At 43.9% G+C, this 16328-nt stretch overlaps 1 protein-coding gene across 2 annotated transcripts in view; it reads right to left on the reverse strand.

The window, feature by feature from the left end:
* Positions 1-622: 622 nt before the first annotated feature.
* The window catches only part of baz1b (bromodomain adjacent to zinc finger domain, 1B), a 90827-nt gene continuing 75121 nt past the window's right edge, over positions 623-16328 (reverse strand). For both annotated transcript variants that reach the window (XM_068010202.1, XM_068010201.1), the window contains 2 exons: positions 13564-13670; positions 623-2734 (listed from right to left, as the gene is read on the reverse strand). In XM_068010202.1, the coding sequence (XP_067866303.1) occupies positions 2305-2734; positions 13564-13670 (537 nt within the window). In that variant the 3' untranslated portion in view covers positions 623-2304. The remainder of the gene's footprint in view (positions 2735-13563; positions 13671-16328) is intronic.

Here is a 16328-nt window from a genome sequence, read left to right on the forward strand (position 1 = left end):
TGGCCTCTCTGGAGCAATCTCATATTACAGACATTGTGTATGGGGGGCTGACAATGCAAACACACAGGGAGTGGTAGGTACACGCAGACAAATGGATCGCAAAATGCAATGTCCTCCAACAGGAAGACACCTTCATACCCACTCAATTGAGAGAGGGGGACAGATGTACACCACGACAGAGAAGTATAGGCATCCCAAGAAAAAATAAAGAAAATCACAAAAGTATATGATTGTGAGATAGAGAGAACCCACATGCAAAAGAAAGCAGGTGCCAGAGAGAACACGCACACCAGAGAGAGACAGAGAGAGACGAGAGCCAGAGTGCGAGAGCAAGACAGGGCGAGCAAGCCTGGTAGACCAAGTGAGCGCAGGGAGTGAGTGAGCAAGGCTGGAAAAGTCATTCCGAGATATATTTAAAGACAGAGAAGCAGTCACAGAGAGATACAATGCGTAAATACAAGAGAGGTTGAGTCAATCTAGAAAAGCCCGACAATATTCAAGCCTGTCAGTGAAAACAGCTGCCGTTTCCAGCTAGCAACTCACTAAAAAAAAAAATGGGCAAGAACCAAAATCAGTACTCTTAAAGTTACAGGGAGCAGACAACCTGATTTTTTTGGCAAAGTTTTAAACATAATTGCTTTTATTTAAAAGTCCAAAAATGTTTTTAATACAAGCAAAGCCCTCCCCAAACAACTACCACAGACACTTGGGAAAATATACAATGTCAAAATTCCACTGTTTTATTCTACATCACTTACCTACACAACTGAGTGTGACTGGGAAGGGTAATAAACGCCAAATGGAAAAAGGGAGAAACCCACATAAAAAGAAAGAAAATTTTAGATCAGTGCTTTCCTTCCCCCTCCCTCCGAAGAAAAAACTGCAGATGTGAAAAGGACTTGCCGCTCACAAATATTCAAATAATAAGAGTTATTTATACAAACTACAGTAACAAAGAGGCAGATGGAAACAAACTCAAGTTGTTTTTTCCGACAACTTGAAGCACAAGAATCTTAATCTGGTTAGATCTACACATCTGTATGCACTGTACAAATCTCCGCACAAAAAGGAGTATTTTACAATTCTTCAGTTTAAAAATCCAATGGCGTTTCACGAGAACTATTTGGTCAGCAATAATGGGCAAACCAAATGAGAACTTTACACGTCAATCGCAGAATCATTGGCAGCCAAGAAGCATGGGACTTGGTAGAACATCGTTCATTAAGCCTGGGTGCTGTTACCCTGCACTAATTAGAGTGCACATCAAAGTAGAATCTCTCATCATCAGTAACTAGAAACACCCAACATGCTATGGATTAAATATCCATTTGGTTGGACCCTTACATAATCCAGGGTAGATGGACTAAGAATACAAACTAGCCACCATTGCTCAGAGAACAGATGTCTCTGCCGGTCAGAGCTGATCACCCTCCAGTTTTGAAACAGAGATGGTTCAGAACTAAATATCTCCCAGCAGATCAGACATGTTCATCAGGCTACTTCTAGACCACAGTCAATCAATTGGTTGACATTAATTACAAGATGGCTGGTGGGTCATATGAAAAGCTCAACACACTGCTTCAGATGGCAGAACATTTGGGGGCAGGGATTCCACCCAAAGTGGCTAGAAGCATCTCATAATAAAAGACAGCTGTACATTTTACAATACTGTTGTGAACAATGTGGGGTCATTTTGCACATATTCAATTATATGGTCAAACCTAAAACATGGCTGGATGAAACAGATGCTGGTGATGCAAATGTATGCGTCATCTGGCACTATCTGCAAAATATCTTGGTCTGCAATCAGCTGGAATTCCCATTGATTGTACACTCTCTCCAGCTAAGCAGAATTGTTAGATTGGGCCAAGAGCTGACCACCTAAAGGTCTGTCTATTTCCCCGTATTGACCATCTCTATGGCCAAGATGAATAAGGAAGAGTTTATGCTGAAAGCTGATACCAAGGGACAGAAGTGTTTGTGAAAGTTCTGAACTGTGGTCATAAAATCAGAACGACAGAGCTCTTAGTCTGTGATCTTAATTTCACAACCATTAACAAAATGAGGAGCTTTCAGCCCTCAGTCCCACAAGTTCTCCCAACCCCACAAGAGATTTAAAAAAAATCTAAGAGCTTTTGATTTCAACCTTTTTATATTCCTATGAAAATGTCCAGGTAAGGTCGAAGTTTTGTATTTGATCCAGTATTTTAAATCAGTCAATGTAAACATTTAAAGTACAAACATGTCTGCAATTTTCAAAATAATTACTACATCCATTATTCAGAAAGCTCGGCTATTTTCAATTCACTTCCGACGTTTGCGAGGTGGGATGGAATGTTCACTTGATTCTGCGTCACTGTCGTCATACTCATCATCATCGTCGTCCTCCTCCTCCTCCTCCTGTTCGTCATCCTCCTCCTCCAGTTCTATCTGCACCAGTCTTGTCCGTTTCTGGATGCTCTTTCGTGGTTTGCCTCGTTTGTAGCTGTAGTTGGGGAGATGCTTTTGCAACATGTCAATGAAGCAACGTTCTGTTTTTTCCACACAGATGAGAACCTGGCTACCCTCCTGATTATACAGTTCTGCGTTGTTAAATACCAATTTAATGTCGTCAAGAAATTCCTCGACAGTTTTGTAGGTGCTGCATGAACACTTGCTCTGCATGGTTTGCAAGTCCATAGGTTTAGTGATTATTTCAAAATAATCTTCAGCCTCATCAGTTGTCACAGGCTCTCTAGAAAAGGGGGAAAAGCAATTTATAGCTCGTTATGAAAAAAGAACAACAACTCGTTATATCAAATTCACTCAGTTTCAGAGTAAATTGTACATCATACTGATCATACAGCAGGTTACAATCCTCTGAAATTGCAACCCCGGTTTTGCTTCCTCACGCTGGGCTTCAACCACATTTTCATTATTGTGACAGCTGGAACTGACAAAGCAACCCAGTTACCTCTGTTACCACCTTGAGTTGGGTCTTCTCTGGCTGCTTGGGACTGCTGACAAGTTTGTGGCTGGAAAGCAAGACCTGCAGCTTGTAAGCAAATACAGCTTGAAGTACCTCTTAAATGCACTGACTCTTGCTGGGATTACAATTCCACAGGTATGAGCAGCCCTCTAGTACTCCATCCAAGTGACCCTTACAAAGAACAAAAGAAAATTACAGCACAGGAACAGGCCCTTCGGCCCTCCAAGCCTGCGCCGATCCAGATCCTCTATCTAAACATGTCGCCTATTTTCTGAGGGTCTGTATCTCTTTGCTTCCTGCCCATTCACGTATCTGTTTAGATACATCTTAAAAGACGCTATCGTGCCCGCGTCTACTACCTCCGCTGGCAACGCATTCCAGGCACCCACCACCCTCTGCGTAAAGAACTTTCCACGCATATCCCCCCTAAACTTTTCCCCTCTCACTTTGAACTCGTGACCCCTAGCAATTGAATACCCCACTCTGGGAAAAAGCTTCTTGCTATCCAGCCTGTCTATACCTCTCATGATTTTGTACACCTCAATCAGGTCCCCCCTCAACCTCCGTCTTTCTAATGAAAATAATCCTAATCTACTCAACCTCTCTTCATAGCTAGCGCCCTCCATACCAGGCAACATCCTGGTAAACGTCCTCTGCACCCTCTCCAAAGCATCTACATACTTTTGGTAATGTGGCGACCAGAACTGCACGCAGTATTCCAAATGTGGCCGAACCAAAGTCCTATACAACTGTAACATGACCTGCCAACTATTGTACTCAATACCCCGTCCGATGAAGGAAAGCATGCCGTATGCCTTCTTGACCACTGCGTTGCCACCTTCAGGGAACAATGGACCTGAACACCCAAATCTCTCTGTACATCAATTTTCCCCAGGACTTTTCCACTTATTGTATAGTTCACTCTTGAATTGGATCTTCCAAAATGCATCACCTCGCATTTGCCCGGATTGAACTCCATCTGCCATTTCTCTGCCCAACTCTCCAATCTATCTATATTCTGCTGTATTCTCTGACAGTCCCCTTCACTATCTGCTACTCCACCAATCTTAGTGTCGTCTGCAAACTTGCTAATCAGACCACCTATACTTTCCTCCAAATCATTTATGTACATCACAAACAACAGTGGTCCCAGCACGGATCCCTGTGGAACACCACTGGTCACACGTCTCCATTTTGAGAAACTCCCTTCCACTACTACTCTCTGTCTCCTGTTGCCCAGTAGGTTCTTTATCCATCTAGCTAGTACACCCTGGACCTCATGCGACTTCACTTTCTCCATCAGCCTACCATGGGGAACCTTATCAAACGCCTTACTGAAGTCCATGTATATGACATCTACAGCCCTTCCCTCATCAATCAACTTTGTCACTTCCTCAAAGAATTCTATTAAGTTGGTAAGACATGACCTTCCCTGCAAAAAACCATGTTGCCTATCACTGATAAGCTCATTTTCTTCCAAATGGGAATAGATCCTATCCCTCAGTATCTTCTCCAGCAGCTTGGCATTTGTGTAGCGCGAATGTTATTTGCCACTTATCAGCCCAAGCCTGGATATTGTCTAGGTTTTGCTGCATTTCTACACGGACGGTTTCAATATTTGAGTCGTCGCGAATGGTGCTGAACATTGTGCAATCATCAGCGACCATTCACAAACATTCACTCCTTCCACCACCGACGCACAGTGGCAGCAGTGTGTACAAGATGCAGTGCAGCAATGCACCAAGGCTCCTTAGACAGCAGCTTCCAAACCAGCGACCTTTACCACCTCGAAGGACAAGAGCAGCAGATTCATGGGAACATCACCACCTCCAAGTTCCCGTCCAAGTCACACACCATCCTGACTTGGAACTATATCGCCGTTCCTTCACTGTCACTGGGTCAAAATCCTGGAACTCCCTTCCTAACTTCCGCCATATGGGCGGCACAGTGGCGCAGTGGTTAGCACCGCAGCCTCACAGCTCCAGGGACCCGGGTTCGATTCTGGATACTGCCTGTGTGGAGTTTGCAAGTTCTCCCTGTGTCTGTGTGGGTTTTCTCCGGGTGCTCCGGTTTCCTCCCACAAGCCAAAAGACTTGCAGGTTGGTAGGTAAATTGGCCTTTATAAATTGTCATCAGTATAGGTAGGTGGTAGGGAAACAAAGGGTCAGGTGGGGATGTTTGGTAGGAATATGGGATTAGTGTAGGATTAGTATAACTGGGTGGTTGATGGTCGGCACAGACTCAGTGGGCCGAAGGGCCTGTTTCAGTGCTGTATCTCTAATCTAATCTAATCTAACAGCACTGTGGGTCTTCGTACCTCACATGGACTGCAGCAGTTCAAGAAGGCAGCTCACCACCACCTTCTCGAGGGCAATTAGGGAGGGGCAATAAATGCTGGCATAGCCAGTGACACCCACTTACCATGAATGAATACAAAAAAAAGTTAATTTTATCTGCCATTTCCTTATTATGTACTATTAACTCCCCATTCTCAATCTCTAGAGGACATACACGAGTTTATTACACAAGATTAGGGCTTATGGCATTCGGGGCAACATAATAACTTGGACTGGGGATTGGTTAATGGACAGAATACAGTGGGAATAAACTGTTCATTTTTGGGATGGTGAGGTATAACAGTTAGAGGGGGTGCAACAAAGGTTCACCGGATTGATTCCTGGAATGAAAGAATTCTCCTATTAGGAGCGATCAAGTCGAATGGGCTTGTGTTCTCCGGAATTTATAAGAATGAGTGGTGATACTGAAACATAAAATGCATAGAGGGCTTGACAGGGCTGAAGAGTCTAGAACTAGGAGGCATAGTCTCAGGATAAAGGAGTTGGCCATTTGGGACTGAGATGAGAAATTACTTCACTCAAAAGGTTGTGAATCTTCAGAATTCTCTACCCCAGAGGACTGAGGATGCTCAGTCGTCAAGTATATTCAAGACTGAGATTGATAGTTTTTTTTTGTGGGGCTGGTGGTTGATGGTGCTCAAGGGATATTGGGGATAAGATGGAAAAGTGGAGTTGAGCTGGAAGATTGGTCATGATCATCTTGTTGACAGAGCAAGCTTGAGGGGGCACGTGACTTAGAGCATGGCTACCCGAACGACGTGTCGGGTTCGGGTCGGGTCGCTCTTCCGGGTCCGGCATTCGGGCTTGGGCCGGGTCGGACACGGTGCTGCCTTTTGGTCAGGGAGGGAAAAGCTTCAAACTTTGAACAGTCAGGACATCGAGGTGGGAAACGTGCATCCGGACTCTGGATTAGTCTGCAGTGTGCGATTCTATCCAAGGTACAGCACAACCTCTTTGAAATAATCAACTTCATTCCAGTAGTCTGGTCGGGCGCGGGAAAAAAATTAAAGGTCTCAGGCCGGGTCGGATGTGGTTCTGTCGGGGTCGGGTTTCAATTGCCCGAGCAGGGCTTTAATATGACCTCCTTCTATTTCTTATTTTTTTTATCGTTAAGAATACTGTTAAGGTTTGTTAGCTGATCTGCCAATATAATAATTGGGTGCTACAGTTGGCCACTGCACTTCTGCTAAGAGGTGAAAACTTCCCTGCTTTTGATTATTCTGTGACTCTTGTTGGACAATGATGGGACATAGATATTTACAGAGAGCAAGATTAAGCTTGGCTGTGGTGCACTTTGTAATTAAACAAATATCTTTGCAGCATCCTTAAACACGGGTGAGGTCCCAGAGGACTGGAGAATTGCTAAAGGTTTTGCTGCATTTCTACACGGACGGTTTCAATATTTGAGTCGTCGCGAATGGTGCTGAACATTGTGCAATCATCAGCGAACATCCCCACTTCTGACCTTATGATTGAAGGAATGTCATTGATGAAGCAGCTGAAGATGGTTGGGCCTAAGACACTACCCTGAGGTACTCCTGCAGTGACGTCCTGGAGCTCAGATGATTGACCTCCAACAACCACAGCCATCTTCCTTTGCGCTAGGTATGACTCTAACCAGCAGAGTTTTCCCCTGATTCCCATTGACTCTGACTCCAGTTTTGCTAGGGCTCCTTGATGCCATACTCGGTCAAATGCTGCCTTGATGTCAAGGGCAATCACTCTCACCTCACCTCTTGAGTTCAGCTCTTTTGTCCATGTTTGAACCAAGGCTGTGATGAGGTCAGGTGCTGAGTGGCCCTGTCGGAACCCAAACTGGGTATCACTTAGCAGGTTATTGCTAAGCAAATGCTGCTTGATGGCACTGTTGATGACGCCTTCCATTGCTTTGCTGATGAGAGTAGACTGATGGGGCAGTAATTGGCCCAGGTTGGACGTGTCCTACTTTTTGTGTACTGGACATACCTGGGCAAATTTTCCACATTGCCGGGTAGATGCCAGTGTTGTAGCTGTACTGGAACAGCTTGGCTAGGGGCACGGCAAGTTCTGGAGCACAGGTCTTCAGTACTATTGCCGGAATAATGTCAGGACCCATAGCCTTTGCAGTATCCAGTGCCTTCAGTCGTTTCTTGATATCACGCGGAGTGAATCGAATTGGCTGAAGTCTGGCATCTGTAATGCTGGGGACTTCAGGAGGGGGCCGAGATGGATCATCAACTCGGCACTTCTGGCTGAAGATTGTTGCAAATGCTTCAGCCTTATCTTTCGCACTGATGTGCTGGGCTCCCCCATCATTGAGGATGGGGATATTTGTGGAGCCACCTCCTCCAGTTAGTCGTTTAATTGTCCACCACCATTCACGGCTGGATGTGGCAGGACTGCGGAGCTTAGATCTGATCCGTTGGTTATGGGATTGCTTAGCTCTGTCTACTGCATGCTGCTTATGCAGTTTGGCATGCAAGTAGTCCTGAATTGTAGCTTCACCAGGTTGACAACTCATTTTGAGGTATGCCTGGTGCTGCTCCGGGCATGCCCTCCTGCACTCTTCATTGAACCAGAGTTGGTTTCCTGGCTTGATGGTAATGGTAGAGTGGGGGATATGCCGGGCCATGAGGTTACAGATTGTGGTTGAGCACCATTCTGCTGCTGCTGATGGCCCACAGCACCTCCTGGATGCCCAGTTTTGCATTGCTAGATCTGTTTGAAATCTATCCCATTTAGCACGGTGATAGTGCCAACAACACGATGGACGGTATCTTCAATGTGAAGGCGGGAATTCGTCTCCACAAGGACTGTGCGGTGGTCACTCCTACCAACATAAAGGGCGGCGCAGTGGTTAGCACCGCAGCCTCACAGCTCCAGGGACCCAGGTTCGATTCTGGGTACTGCCTGTGTGGAGTTTGCAAGTTCTCCCTGTGTCTGCATGGGTTTTCGCCGGGTGCTCCGGTTTCCTCCCACATCCAAAGACTTGCAGGTGATAGGTAAATTGCCCCTAGTGTAGGAAGGTGATAGGGAATATGGGATTACTGTAGGGTTAGTATAAATGGGTGGTTGTTGGTCGGCACAGACTCGGTGGGCCGAAGGGCCTGTTTCAGTGCTGTCTCTCTAAATAAATAAATAAACAAACACTGTCATGGACAGAAGCATCTGTGGCAGGAAGATTGGCGAGAACAAGGTCAAGTATGTTTTTCTCTCGTTGGTTCTCTCACCACCTGCCGCAGCTAAGTCCTTCAGGACTCAGCCAGCTCGGTCAGTAGTGGTGCTACCGAGCCATTCAGTGATGGACATTGAAGTCCCCCACCCAGAGTACATTTGCGCCCTTGCCACCCTCAGTGCTTCCTCCAAGTGGTGTTCAACATGGAGAAGTACTGACTGATCAGCTGAGGGAGGGCAGTCGGCGGTAATCAATAGGAGGTTACCTTGCCCATGTTTGACCTGATGCCATGAGACTTCATGGGGTCCAGAGTCAATGTTGAGGACTCCCAGGGCAACTCCCTCCCTACTGTAGACCACTGTGCTGCCACCTCTGTTGGGTCTGTCCTGCCGGTGGGACAGGATATACCCAGGGATAGTGATTGCAGTGTCTGTACATTGTCTGTAAGGTATGATTCCGAGAGTGTGACCATGTCAGGCTGTTGCTTGACTAGTCTGTGGGACAGCTCTCCCAACTTTGGCACAAGCCCCCAGATGTTAGTAAGGAGGACTTTGTAGGGTCGACAGGGCTGGGTTTGCCATTGTCGTTTCCGGTACCTAGGTCGATGCCGGGTGGTCCGTCCAGTTTCATTCCTTTTTATTGACTTCATAGCAGTTAGGTACAACTGAGTGGCTTGCTAGGCCATTTCAGAGGGCACGTAAGAGTTAACCACGTTGCTGTGGGTCTAGAGAGTCACATGTAGGCCAGACCAGGTAAGGACAGCAGATTTCCTTCCCTAAAGGGCATTCGTGAACCAGATGGGTTTTTACAACAATCGACAATGGTTTCATGGCCATCATTAGACTAGCTGTTAATTCCAGATTAATTAAATTCAAATTCCACCTGCTGCTGTGGTGGGATTCGAACCCATGTCTCCAGATCAATACCCTGGGTCTCTGGGTTACTAGTCCAGTGATAATACCACTACGCCACCGCCTCCCCAATATTTAGCTCTGTCTTCACTATAGAAGATACAAAAAACATTCCAGTAATAGCTGTAAATCAGGAGGTGGACGGAAGAGAGGAATTTGGTGAAATTACAATCACCAGGGAAGCAGTACTGACCAAACTGATGGAGCTGCGGGCTGCCAAGTCCCCGGGCCCTGATGGGGCTTCATACTAGGGTCTTAAAAGAGGTGCTAATGAGGTAGTAGATGCGTTGGTGTTACAATTTCAAAATTCGCTAGATTCTGCAAAGGTTCCATCAGACTGGAAAGTCGCAGATATAACCCCTCTATTCAAGAAGGTGGTGGGGGGGGGGGAGGCAAAAAACAGGTTACAATGGGCCAGTTAGCTTGACGTCTGTCATGGGAAAGATGTTAGAGTCAATCATTAAGGAGGCTATAGCTGGGCACTTAGAAAAACTCAAGGTGATCGGGAATAGTCAGCATGGCTTTGTGAAACTAATTTATTGGAGTTCTTTGAAGGAGTAACATATGCCGTGGATAAAGGGGAGCCCGCTGACATACTTATACTTGGATGTCCAGAAGATATTTGACTAGGTGCCACATAAAAGGTTATTGCGCCAAGTCAAAGCTCATGGTGTAGGGGGTAACATATTAGCATGGATAGAAAATTGGCTGGCTGACAAACAGACAGCATGCATAAATGTGTCCTTTTCTGATTGGCAGGATGTAACAAGTGGAATCCCACAGGGGTCTGTGCTGGGGCCTCAACTTTTTACAATTTATATCAATGACTTAGATGAGGGGAGCGATGGCATGGTAGCTAAATTTGCAGATGACAAAGATAGGTAGGAAAGTATGTTGTGAAGAGGACATAAGGAGGTTGCAGACCAATAAAGATAGATTGAGTGAGTGAGCAAAAATCTGGCAGATGCAGTATAATATGGGAAAATGTGAAGTTGTTCACTTTGGCAGGAAGAATTAAAAAAATCATTATTACTTAAACGGAGAATGACTGCAGAACTTCGAGGTGTTCTAGTGTATGAGTCACAAAAATTTAGTATACAGATACAGCAAGTAATAAAGAAGGCTAATGTAATGTTATTCTTTATTACAAGAGGAATTGAAAATAAAAGAAAGAATGTTATGCTTCAGTTATACAGGGTATTGGTGAGACCACATCTCAAATACTGTGTGTAGTTTTGATCCCCTTATTTAAGGAAGGATGTGAATGCGCTGGAGGCAGTTCAGAGGAGGTTTATTAGATTATTACCTGGAATGAGTGGGTTGTCTTATGAGAAAAGGTTAGACAGACTGGGCTTATTTTCACTGGAGTTTAGAAGAGTGAGGAGAGACTTGATTGAAGTATGTAAGATCCTGAACGGTCTTGACAAAGTGGATGTGGAAAGGATGTTTTTCTTCTTGTGGGTGAATCCAGAACTAGGGGGCACTGTTTTAAAATTAGGGATCGCCCTTTAAGGACAGAGATGAGAAGAATTTCTCGGAGGGTTGTGCAACTTTGGAACTCTCTGCCTCAGAAGGTGGTAGAGGCGGGGTCATTGAATATTTTTAAGGCAGAGGTAGATAGATTCTTGTTAGGCAAGGGAATCAGGGGTAGATGGGAGTGTGGAATTCGAGACAAACAGATCAGCAATGATCTTATTGAATGCCGGAGTAGGCTAGAGCAGTCGAATGGCCTACTTCTGCTCCTAATTCGTATGTTCATATGGCACCTTGGCCAATGTCTTTTGAAAATCCAAAAATATTACATACATTGGTTCCCCTTTTCTCCCCTGCTAGTTACAACCTTAAAAACAAACACATTTATTAAACACAATTTCCCTTTTATAAAACCGTGCTGACTCTGCTTAACCATATTATGATTCTCTAAGTGCCTTGTTACCACATCCCGAATAATAGATTCTAGCATTTTCCTACTGGTGATGTCAGGCTAACTGGCCTACAATTTCCAATTTTCTCCCTCCCTCCTTTCTTAAATAGAAAGGTTGCATTTACTACCTTCCAATCCACTGAGACCATTCTAGAATTTAGAAAAGGCTGGAAGATCAAAACCAACGCATTCACTATCTCTGTAGCCACCTTTTTAAAATGTAAATCTTTGGATGTAGACCATCTAGGTGGATTTGTTGGCTTAAAGTCCACTTAATGTTCCAGTAATTTCCTTCTCTAATATTACTTCAAGTTCCATACTCTCATTAGGACTATTTCCAAGATTTTTAAGTCTTCTACCATGAAGAGAGACCAAATATTTGTTTAACGGCTCTATCATTTGCTCATTCCCATTAAAAAAATCTCTGGTCTTTGTCTTGAAGAGACCTTTGTTTATCTTCACTACTCTCTACATATATACATACACCGCAAGATTCAGTGTTGGGCCCACAGCTTTTTCTGATATACATAAATGACTTTTTATATATATTAGGGTGGCACAGTGGTTAGCACTGCAACCTCACAGCTCCAGCGACCCGGGTTCAGTTCTGGGTATTGCCTGTGCGGTATTTGCAAATTCTCCCTGTGACCGCGTGGGTCTCTGCCTGGTGCTCCGGTTTCCTCCCACAGCCGAAGACTTGCGGGTTAATAGGTAAATTGGCCAGTGTAAATTGCCCCTAGTGTAGGAAGGTGGTAGGAGAATTGAGGGAAGGTGGGGATGTGGTAGGGAATATGGGATTAATGTAGGATTAGTATAAATGGGTGGTTGTTGGTCAGCACAGACTCGGTGGGCCGAAGGGCCTGTTTCAGTGCTCTATGACTCTATGGGCGGGCGAGAGGGGAAAAGAGAGCGAGGGAGGTCCGTGGGGGGGGGGGGGGGGGGGAGGAGGAGAGAGAGTGAGGGAGGTCGGGGGGGGGGGGAAGGGATGGAGGGGGACATCTGGTTCTTAAAAAGCTCTGGTTCGGCCATTACTAGAGTACTACATCCAGTTCTGGTTACCACAATTTAGGAAGAATGAGAGAGCCCTTGACAGGGTGTAGAGATGATTTACCAGAATGGTTCCAAGGATGAGGGTTTTTAGCTACAAGATTAGGTCGGCAAAGCTGGGGTTGTTCACCTTGGAGCAAAGGAGATTGATGGGAGATTGGTTAGAGGTGTACAAGATTATAACAGGTTTAAAGAAAAGCTGTTCCCATTAGCTGATAGAATGAGGACTAGGGGACACAGACTTAAGGTTTTGGCCAGAAAATGCAGGAGGGAATGTGAGGAAGAACTTTCTTTATGCAGCAAGTGGTAATGACCTGGAAATCGCTGCCTACAAGGGTGGTGGAAGCGGAGATGATGAATGATTTAAAAAGGAAATTGGATGGGCACTTGAGGGAAATAAACTTACAGGGCTACAGGGATAGAGCCAATGAATGGGACTGACTGGCTTGCTCTGCAGAGAGCAAGCATAGACTCGATGAGCCGAATGGCCGCCCCCTGTGCTGTTATGACTTGATGACATACTTGTTGAAGCTCTAACAATTTGTTTTTACACTCCTTGCTAGTTTCATCTCATTCTATTTTCTCCCTCTATCAATGTCTTGGTCATCCATTGCTGATCTCTAAATCCTTCCCATTCTCAGGCTTACTACTCTTTATGGTAACATTGTAAACCTCTTCTAATTTAATACTATCCTTAACTTCCCCAGTTAGTCACAGCTGGACCACTTTTTCCATGGAGTTTTTATTTCTCACTAGAATGTTTGTTGAGAATTATGAATTATTTCTTTGAATGTTTGCCATTGCTTCTCTATTATATCTTTTAATCTAATTTCCCAATCTACCTTAGTGAATTTGCTGCTCATACTTACGTAATGGCTTGTTTAAATTTAAAACCCTACTTTTGGACTTAACTAGATCACTCAATATGAAATTCAATCGTATTATGATCACACTCCTGTACAGAATTCTTTACTATATTATTAATTAACCCTGACTCATAACACAATACTAGAACTGAAATAGCCCATTTCCTAGTTGGTTCTTTGAGATATTGTTCTAAACAACTGCTCAAATGCATTCCATGAATTTGTTCTCTGAACCACTTTTGCCAATTTGATTTGCCCAGTCTATATGAAGAGTAAAGTACCCCACAAGGACTTGGGTACCATTCTTCAAGGTTCCAACATTTTCATTCTCCTTACCTGAAGGGCCAGCTATATCTGGATCTGATTAATTTGTTCAGGATGTCTTCACACTTTGCCAGCTCCAGGTTAAGTCTCCGTGACCTATATTTTGTTCTTTGTTGCACCTACAGGCACAAGAAATCAGTGATTACGAACGTAACTGTTTTTCAATATTTCGCTTCCCCACCAAAAGAAAAATCATAAAAGTAAGTCAAAATAGATTTTACTTTGTTTTTTTTCTCCCTAGTACCTCAAACATCTATTACTCATGTGTGAATCTCAGTTGAGTCAGATCCTGTCCTCACCCAATGCCCATACAGCACTCTTCCAACAGGGATCGCTGGCTAGTGATCAGTGACAGGAACAGTGGTTTGTTTTCTCATTAGCCAAGATTATTCAGGCCACCTACAGAATCACTTCCACTGCCTCAACCAAGATCAGTTAACTAAGCACAGAACGAGTTTTAACTCTGTACCACTATCTTGTGTTTGGCTACTCATTGCTTCAACTCACTGAGCAATTGGAGGGGATGGATAGTCATTGATACTATAGATAGAGGTAATATTGTTAACATTTCAGATGGTTTTACACTGAATACTTTGCAAAGCATATATTTCACTCCTGGAATAGCAGATGTTTGTGAGACAATATTTGGTGAAACTGCAATATGCTGTAAAGTTCAGTTTTTCAGACTACTGGCTTTTAATGAAAGGTTCTAAAGGGACATAATTTGGGCTTATTGTAAATTAGTCTAAAAGCTATAAGAAGCAAATTATGTAACGTGACTGAAAAATCTCAATATTATCCATGAAATGGATCAGATACAGGCAGAATGGCAGAGATAGGGAAACTGGTGAATATTTTAGATATCTCTATTAATTTCAGAGAGCAGGAGTTACTTATTCAGATCGTTCCTTCCAGAGGTCAATGGGTGATCAGATATCATGAAAGAGGAGATTGTACACAGTCTGCAGAAGGAACTTTTTTGTTCTGTGCTTTATGTGCTGATCTCCACCAAAATCCAAATTTGCATTACTGATGTTGCATTGCAGGATTTCAGACAATGAATGCTACATCGGGTAAACTTGCTCTCAAGGTGTCAAATTCTCAAAATAGCAAGGCCAGTATCAATAGAAGGCTGAGAGGTGATTTGATAGAGGTATTCAAAATCATGAGTGGTCTGGACAGAGTAGATAGAGAGCAACTGTTCCCACTTGTGAAAGGATTGAGAATGAGAGGGCACAGATTTAAAGTATTTAGTAAGAGAAGCAAAAGTGACATGAAGAAAAACTATTTCACGCAGCGAGTGGTTAAGGTTTGGAATGTGCTGCCAAAGAACGTGGTGGAGGCAGGTTCAACTGAAGCATTCAAATGGGAATTAGACAGTTATATGAAAAGGGCAAATGTGCAGGGTTATGGAGAGAAGGGCAGGAGAATGGAACTGAGGGAAATGAAGGAAAGGAAGAAGGATGGCAGTCTTGATTAAGGAGAATATTACAGTGCTGGACAGAGGATGTCCTCGAGGGGTCAAGGACAGGATCTATTTGGTTAGAGTTAAGAAACAATAGAGTTGTCATTGTACTACTGGGTGTATTCCATAAGCCAAATACTGGGAAAGATTTGGAGGAGCAAATTTGCAGGGAAATTAGAGAGGTGCAAGAACTATAGAGTTATGATAATGGGGGACTTTAATTATCCTAATATAGAACGGGTTAATACTGCTGTAAAGGGTCAGAAGGGGAGAAGAATTTTTGAAGCATGTTCGGAATTTTCTTGACAAGTACATTTCCAGCCAACAAAAAGGCAAACATTGCTGGAATCTGGTTCTGGAGAATGAATGTGGGTCAAGTGTCAGTAGGGGAACATTTAAGAAACAGTGATCATAGTATCATAAGGTTTAGATTAGCTATGGAAAAGGACAAGAAGCAATCTAGCGTAAGAATATTTAATTGGAGGAGGGCCAATTTCAATGGGTTAAGAACAGAACTATCCCAAGTAAAATGGAATGAAAGTCCGGGAGGCAAACTGTAACTGAACAATGCACTCCCTTTAAAAGGAGATGATTTGGGTACAGTCGAGGTACATTCCCACCAAGGGGGAAAGGTTGGGCAAACAAAGCCAGAGTTCCCTGGAAGACGAAAGAGATCAAGATAAAGCAGAAAAAGGGTACACATGACGGATGTCAGATTGCTAATACCAGTGAGAACCAGGCAGAATATACAAAGTTCAGAGGAGAAGTGAGAAAGGGAGTAAGACAGGCAAATAAATTGTATGAGAAGAGAATGGCAGCCAACATAAAAGGGAATCCAAAAGTCTTCGATGGGCATATAAATAATAAAAGGCTAGTAAGAGGACAGGTGGGGTCGAATAGAGACCAAAAAGGGGATCTACGCACGTTGGCAGAGGGCATGGTGGAGATGCTAAATGAGTACTTTGCAGCTGTTTTTACCAAGGAAGATGCTGCTGCTGGAGTCATAGTGAATGAGGAGGTAGTTGAGATACTGGATGGGATAAAAATTTATGAAGTGAAGGTATTAGAAAGGCTGGCTAGTTGATACTTCCTTTAGCATCCTGGTGACGCAAGGATGGAAATTGTGGACATGCTGGCATAATCTTCCAATCCTCCTTGGATACAGGGTTGGTGCCAGAGGACTGGAGAATCGCAAATGTTACACCCTTGTTCACAAAAGGGTGCAATGATAAAACCAGTTACTGCAGACCAGTCAGTTTACCCTTGGTTGTGGAAAAGCTTTTAGAAACAATAATCCAGGACATAATTAACC

The sequence above is a fragment of the Heterodontus francisci genome, chromosome 30, assembly GCF_036365525.1.
Source record: "Heterodontus francisci isolate sHetFra1 chromosome 30, sHetFra1.hap1, whole genome shotgun sequence".
NCBI lineage: Eukaryota > Metazoa > Chordata > Chondrichthyes > Heterodontiformes > Heterodontidae > Heterodontus > Heterodontus francisci.